Consider the following 7490-nt stretch of genomic DNA (forward strand, 5'->3'; position numbering starts at 1 on the left):
CAACTGGCGGCTGAGAGAAATGGCGACGGGGTACACGCCAAACACAGCCAGACGGACAAACAGACAGACAGACAGACAGGTGAACGGACGGAAAGACGAACAGATGGATGGATGGATGATGTTCCGAGTGGGACAAAAAACCGCATACCCACTTACACGCACACGAGCCCCTGCGCGTCCTCCAATAACCCACCTCCTTATGCACCTCCGCCACGTACTTGCCACCCCCTGCCGCCTCCGCTGCTACTGCTGCTAGTGCTGGTGTTGCTACAGCCGGCGATGGGGCCCCCGACCTAGCTCCTGGAACCGTGTGCCTGCCCACCTTGGCACCTGATGTAACACCTCCGCCTCCGCCTCTGCCGCCGCCATGCGCTGTCCTTGCACCGCTTCCTCGGGTGCCGCCACCAGGTCCTTTGCCGTCGAAATCTGGAACGTTCGGCGTCTCCAAACTCTGAAGTCGGGCCTTCAGAGCAGCTTTGTTGGCTTCGAATATCGGAGATTTTGCTATCGATGCGGGAGAAGCAGCAGTGGCAGCTGGGGCGGTGGCGGAGGGTTTGCCTTCGGAGTGCTTGTTGTGTTGTTGGTGTTGGTGCTGCCGGTGCTTTTGTTGGGCTTTGTGCTGACGACTGGGTTGTTGCTGGGCATGTTCGTGTTGCTCGTGTTGTTGGTATTCTCTTCTAAGTAGCGCGGCGCTGTAGTCTGCTGATGTATTATCACGGCGTTCTTGGTTTTGGAGACTGTGCCGGGCCTGATTGTACGGTTCTGGCTTCAACGCCGGCCTGTGACCAGCATCGGTTCCGTGCCGACCATGCTTTCCAGCGTGGTCGCCGTGGTTAATCTTGCGTTGCTTGCGCGGCAGGTCCGCAAATGTTTCGTGGCCGTCTGCGACTTGCTTTCCCATCTCTACACGGCATCAGCTGCCAGGTGCTACCTCCACCGCTCCTGGCGCTGCCATCCAGCACTTTTGGCTCTCCGCATTATCGCCGCTGTGCTCGCACACATCCGTACATGAGTGATCACCGACCCGGAAAGGTAAACCACCGCAGGCCATTATTCACCCCTCACCGCACTACCTCCTCTTCCCCTACACGCACACGTACGCAAACCTACTACCGCATGAATCCTCACCACACACTCCCCCTCCTCCTCCACAAGTACCTCCCCTGTAAGGGCTACACGTATCATATGCGCCACAGGATCCGCTTCTGCTTAACGAAAGGCTGCGTAATCAACGGACCGGAATGCAACGCTGGCATCTACACCAACGGACCGTCCATGATTCGTAGTGAGGCCAGAGGTCCACATGGAATATGCAAACCGGACGCTCTACACCACCTCTATATTCGCTTTCTGCTTCCGTCCCCTGCCAAGAAAGAGATGGATCGCAGAGGCTAAGATAAAAATTTGTCCGCAAAATTGTCTGGCGAGTACGGCAAGGGTACAGCACAGGTACAGAGAGCTGAGAGGTGGGGCAGGCTGCGATATAGAATGTGAGACGAAGAGGAACGCCAGGTAGGAGAGCGTGTGAGGATGATGTGGCGACAGCCACAGGCAAGCATAATGATTTGACCTAACAGGGCTGGGGACGGTGGCAGTAGGGCACGGCGATCCCGGGCCACGTGGCTACCGCTCGCACCTCCCATAGCTATTCCACTCGGCACAGCGTTCGAATAGGCCCGCCGCAAGCCGCGCGCGAACTGTGTCCGTGCGGTCGACCTGGTTGGGTTGGGAGTGGCATCGAGCTTGGTGGTGATTGGGGTTGCACAGAAATTAGTTACGGTACTTCTATGGGTAATTGTGTGAAATGTGACGCTGGAAGACTTAGGATAAACTAAACTGCAAAGCCAAGCTTTGTATGTTGAGGAGACTCCTTAACTATGACTCGCCGCGGGACATAGGCCACGCCTTGCGGCCTCGGTGAAGCTGGTGCAACCGCATCTTTCCGGAATCCAATTGAACACACGAGGCGACGGATAACTGAAACCGAGCACAATGCTGTTGCTTCCGATTACGCAAAATCACACTTACGAAGAGGACTTGGATGTGGTAACGACTCCATGACACGTTTGGCCACAGGTGGGCCAAGCTTTGTGTCGGAAAGGCTGTGTTGCTCCTTTTGAACCTGCTGGCTGGCCCTTTCCAGGATCCGGGTTCGCTGAAGTAGCTGCGCGCACTTCATACGTGACCCTTCGGGTTGCGCTCCTGATTCTAGGTAATGCGGACACTGCGAATAAGCATCGAGCGCTACTACTTGCTGTGCAAGCAGAAGTGCTAGGAGGACAAAGGGACATTTCCAGTTGACTAGAGCCTCCGCCCTGACTAGAGCCTAATGCGAGCCTTATAGGTGCAGGCGCCGCACGGCCTTGGTAAGCAACCACGATTCCACCCTCGGCGGTGCCTAGCCACCCTGCCACCAGGCCCGCGCACCAAGCACCACCAGCAGCGCCGCCACGCGGTTCCGCGCGCGGCTGCAGCTACCGCCCCGCTACCACAGCCTAGTCGTACAGCTCTGTGTGCAGCAGTCACTGCTGGCGGCTGCACGTTGCCGCTGCCAGCCAGCCTCCTGCCACATCCTGCATGTTTGCCACCCAGCTCGGCTGCGACTGCGGCAAGAGAATGGCAAGCTCCTACGACAATGCCTACAGTGCAGCGGGAGCACTGCTCATGCTCTTGACCTCCGACAGGTACGGCGCCGGGGATGGTGATGGTAGAAGGGGCGACGGCGTGTGGCTCGGTTGACGGCAGGGTTGGTGACGGTGGCTCAGGCACCGCTGGGGTTGGCAGCGGTTGCAGGGGCGACGGCGGTGACGGTGATGGTGGAAGGGGAAACGGCGGGGTACTAAGGCGAGGGCGGGGTTGGTGACGGTGGCAGGGCCGACGGCGGGGATGGTGACGATGGCAGGGCCGACGGCGGGGATGGTGACGGTGGCACGGCCGATGGCGGGGATAGTGACGGTGGCAGGGGTGACGGCTGGGATGGCGACGGTGGCAGGGGTGACGGCAGGGATGGCGACGGTGGCAGGGGTGACGGCGGGGATGGCGACGGTGGCAGGGGTGACGGCGGGGATGGCGACGGTGGCAGGGGTGATTGCGGCAGCGGTTCCGGTGGCTAGGGTGACGGCGGGGATGGCGACGGTTGCTTGGCCAACGGCGGGGATGCATATGGCGACGGTGGCAGGGCCGGCGCCGGGGATGGTGATGGTAGAAGGGGCGACGGCGGGTGGCACAGTTGACGGCAGGGTTGGTGACGGTGGCTCAGGCAGCGCTGGGGTTGGCAGCGGTTGCAGGGGCGACGGCGGGGATGGTGATGTTGAAAGGGGAGACGGCGGGGTACTAAGGCGATGGCGGGGTTGGTGACGGTGGCAGGGCCGACGGCGGGGATGGTGACGGTGGCAGGGCCGACGGCGGGGATAGTGACGGTGGCAGGGGTGACGGCGGGGATGGCGACGGTGGCAGGGTTGATGGCGTCAGGGGCGACGGTGCTTTGGGTGATGGCTGGGATGGCGACGGCAGCTCAGGCAACGGCGACGGCGGCGGTGGAAGGGGCAATGATGGTGGAAGGGGTGACGTCGGGTTGCTAGGGTGATGACGGGGTTGGTGATGGTGGCAGGGGAGACGGCAGGGATGGCGACGGTGGAAGCGGGTACGGTGACAGTAAAAGGGGCGACGGCGGTTTTCGTGACGGTGGCTCGAGTGACGGTGAGGTTGGTGACGGTGGCAGTGGTGACGGCAGGATTGGTGACGGTGGCAGGGGTGACGGCGGGGATGGCGACGGTGGCAGGGGTGATTGCGGCAGCGGTTTCGGTGGCTAGGGCGACGGCGAGGTTGGTGACGTTGGCAGTGCCGATGGCGGGGATGGTGATGGTGGCAGGGCCGATGGCGGGGATAGTGACAGTGGCAGGGGTGACGGCGGGGATGGCGACGGTGGCAGGGTTGATGGTGTCAGGGGTGACGGTGCTTTGGGTGATGGCTGGGATGGCGACGGTTGCTCGGGCAATGACGACAGCTGCGGTGGAAGGGGCGGTGATGGTGGAAGGGGTGATGTCGGGTTGCTAGGGCGATGATGGGGTTGGTGACGGTGGCAGGGGAGACGGCAGGGATGGCGACAGTGGAAGGGGGCACGGCGATGGTAAAAGGGGCGATTGATGGTTCTGTGACCCCAATCCCCACCGGGGCCAAGCTTTACCCGCCTCCGTGGAGGTGTAATAAAGCTCAACATCTTTATGAGAGCCCTGAGGTCAAGTGACGTTGCTATGCGCTTTCACGCCTAGACTTGGAGGCTCTCCGTACACACCCCAAAGTTGGGTTCCCCAGATTCGTTACAAGGGCCGTTCTGTTGTTGTTAGTGCATAAGAGAACACCTGCAATACAGCTAGGTGTAGGCCCCAACGTAGCCGAGTGGCAGCACGACATGCCACGGACTAAAGGTAAGCCCCAGCTGCTGGTGAAATGCAAAGCCGGCATGAAGGCACGACATGCGTGAAGTCAGAAGCAGTTTCATTGTCATTGTCATTGTGGTTACAGTATTTCCGCCGCCGACGCGGCGGGTGCCCTCACGAGCCGTGAGGCTCCAGAGCACGCTGTTGACGCTCATCAAAAACCTCAGTAAGGAAAGTAGCGATTTTCCTCGGATTGGTATTAAGAAATACCTTGCGCATATCAGTATCTTCAACGTTAATCAGAAACCTATTACGCAACTCAGTATACGCCACTCGGGGAACGACTTGGTCATGGATGTGGTCATGCGGGGGTTTTCCTGTCATAGATCTGGTCATGTTGCCTCATGACCACTCATGAGGCCTCATGACCAGTCATGTTACCGGTCATGAGGCAGAGTCATGGTCATGACAGTTGTCATGCTCCTTGTGCAGCATGACTGATCATGAATTGCCACTCATATGTGTAAATTCAGTCATGTTCCCAATGGTCATATGCTGGCTCTGTGTTCATGTTTTGTTCCTTTATAAAAAGTGACAATTATATGCCATATGGACTCCAGAATCCCTTCTGAAATGCTGCATAGTATATTACCTCTATAACAATGTGCACAATGTACTATACAGCATCCCTGCCGGGATTCTGGAGTGCACTTGAATTGCCTTCGTTTCAGCCACTTGCAGTGACTTGATGTGCATTCAGGCGTGGCCCTTAGGCTTAGCTGCACTTATCCAACGGAAAAGATCAGTATATGCCAGCTAGCAGGGCAAGGCAGCCAACTTCATTTTGGCCTGTTGCCAATACTTACTCGGTCAGCTCCCTTACACCCTGTTGTTAATTTGAAAGTCATATGTTACACACTTAAGGCATGTATTTAAGGATTAATTAACAAAGAATCTCTCCTGCTGTGTTCAAGCATGACAAGTTAAATCACCAGCTCGCACCGTCCCACAGGCACAGCATTGTTGATGTAACTAGCTAAAACATGTGGGAGGTGCGTTAGTCTCAACCGCAGGCGCGGCGGCGGCGGGAAATAGCAACTCAGCAGCACCTCCCAGTTCCACTGCCATTGATGCCGCTGCTGCTGCGTTGCTAGGCCCTGCCGCCACCGCGCCTGCTGTGTGAGGTTACTGCACCTCCCAGCCCCAAAGTCGTCGCTGCCGCTGTTACTATGTTGCTAGGCCCCACTGCTGCCGAACTTGCCGTTTAGGCTACTGCACCTCTTAGCCCCACCACCATCACCGCCACCCCTGCCGTTTAGGCTACTACCCACCCAGCCCCACCGCTGTCGCTGCCGCTGCTGCTGTGTTGCTAATTCCCGCCGCCGCCGCGCCTGGGATGTGTGCAAAACATGGGCCAGGGTGGTCATGGAGCGCAGTGTACGACTCATGGAATGACTGCAAAACATGGGCCAGGGTGGTCATGGAGCGCAGTGTACGACTCATGGAATGACTGTAAAACATGGGCCAGGGTGGTCATGGAGTGCAGTGTACGACTCATGGAATGACTGCAAAACATGGGCCAGGGTGGTCATGGAGCGCAGTGTACGACTCATGGAATGACTGCAAAACATGGGCCAGGGTGGTCATGGAGTGCAGTGTACGACTCATGGAATGACTGCAAAACATGGGCCAGGGTGGTCATGAAGTGCATTGTTGCATCATGGAATACCATGCACAATATGACCTGGTCATGTTCCGCATATTTATGAGCAGGTACATGACCACCTTTATGACCGCATGGGGTCATAAAGTGCAGCCATGACCGTATACGGTCATTTCGCGGTCCCATGTCATAGATTGTCGTCATGAATCGCATACATTTCATGACCCCAAACAGTCATATCCTGCACTTGCTTATGCAAATTATGAACTGATCCATGACCGGATCCATGACTTAATGACAAATTATGACCGGATCCATGACCACATACATGACCGGATCCATGACTTAATGACAAATTATGACCAGATCCATGACCACATACATGACCGCATACATGACCAGAAAACACGTCCATGACCAAGTCATTCCCCGAGTGCGCCTCACACTCCATGAGCACATGATATTCATCCTCAACCTTACCCGACGTACAGACCTGACACGTACGGCACTCTCTCGGCCTATGGTGTCCTTTGTTGACCTCCAAAGGCCAACAACAAAGACGGAATTTGGCAACCATACGCAACTGGTTAACCGGCAAATAAACACGCAAATAGCCTGTGGGATCGGAGCCCTCTCTTGCTGGTGAAGGGGAGCCCATCCAGTTATGATACCTGCAAAGCGAAACCCCTTTACCTTGGAACACACGCGGATCGCCCCCTTGGCTGAACTGATCCCAGTCACTTAAAAGGGACGCAGATAACCTCTCCAGAACCTCACCCACTCGAATCAACTGAGACGAGTATACATCTACCTTCTGAGAAACGGAGTCACACGCCGGCCACTCATGGCCCAACCAACGCAAAATGATGAGCACTTTAGACGACCAGCAATCCACTTTGAGATCAGACAGAAGAGCCAGACGGAGATCATCTACTAACACGTCATGATAGACCGACCCACGGGACTTGACTATCTTATTCCAGAAACACAACGCAAGGCGTAACCAAAAGTACTGCAAAGGCAACTGAGACAGCTCCCTGTACAACAGCTTGTAAGGTACCTGCTTGAGCCCAGCACAACGTAAACAGAAGTCACGCTGGACCTGGACCATACCATCTTCCAAAGCCAAATCAAAATATGACTTACCAGCGGGTAAAACACCTTTACCTAACCGCAGGACGGAGACAATCCTATCAGGACCCCAGACCTCAGCACCATAACAGAGAACCGAACGGACCTGGGTGTCGAACGCTTGAAGCCGAACGGCAGGAGCCCACACCCTGTTCTCATCCAACCGATTACTAAGACCGAACATAGCCCGTCGCCCTGCTTCCAAAAGTTCGTTGACACAACTCGCAAACGGGGACGCAGGGCCCCAATAGAGACCCAAGTACCTAACGCGACCACACCAGTTAATAGGACTAGGAACAAGTAAACTACCAACCATG

The 7490-nt window shown here is 56.6% G+C and overlaps 1 protein-coding gene across 1 annotated transcript in view; it reads right to left on the minus strand.

Annotated features, from left to right (window-relative positions):
• The window catches only part of VOLCADRAFT_107270 (uncharacterized protein), a gene marked incomplete at both ends in the record, with an annotated part of 6869 nt that extends 5226 nt beyond the window's left edge, over positions 1 to 1643 (minus strand). The window contains 2 exons of the mRNA XM_002956479.1: positions 194 to 534; positions 1637 to 1643. Coding sequence (XP_002956525.1) covers positions 194 to 534; positions 1637 to 1643 — 348 coding nt within the window. The remainder of the gene's footprint in view (positions 1 to 193; positions 535 to 1636) is intronic.
• Between the last annotated feature and the right edge of the window lie 5847 nt (positions 1644 to 7490).

This window comes from Volvox carteri (assembly GCF_000143455.1).
Source record: "Volvox carteri f. nagariensis unplaced genomic scaffold VOLCAscaffold_61, whole genome shotgun sequence".
Lineage (NCBI taxonomy): Eukaryota > Viridiplantae > Chlorophyta > Chlorophyceae > Chlamydomonadales > Volvocaceae > Volvox > Volvox carteri.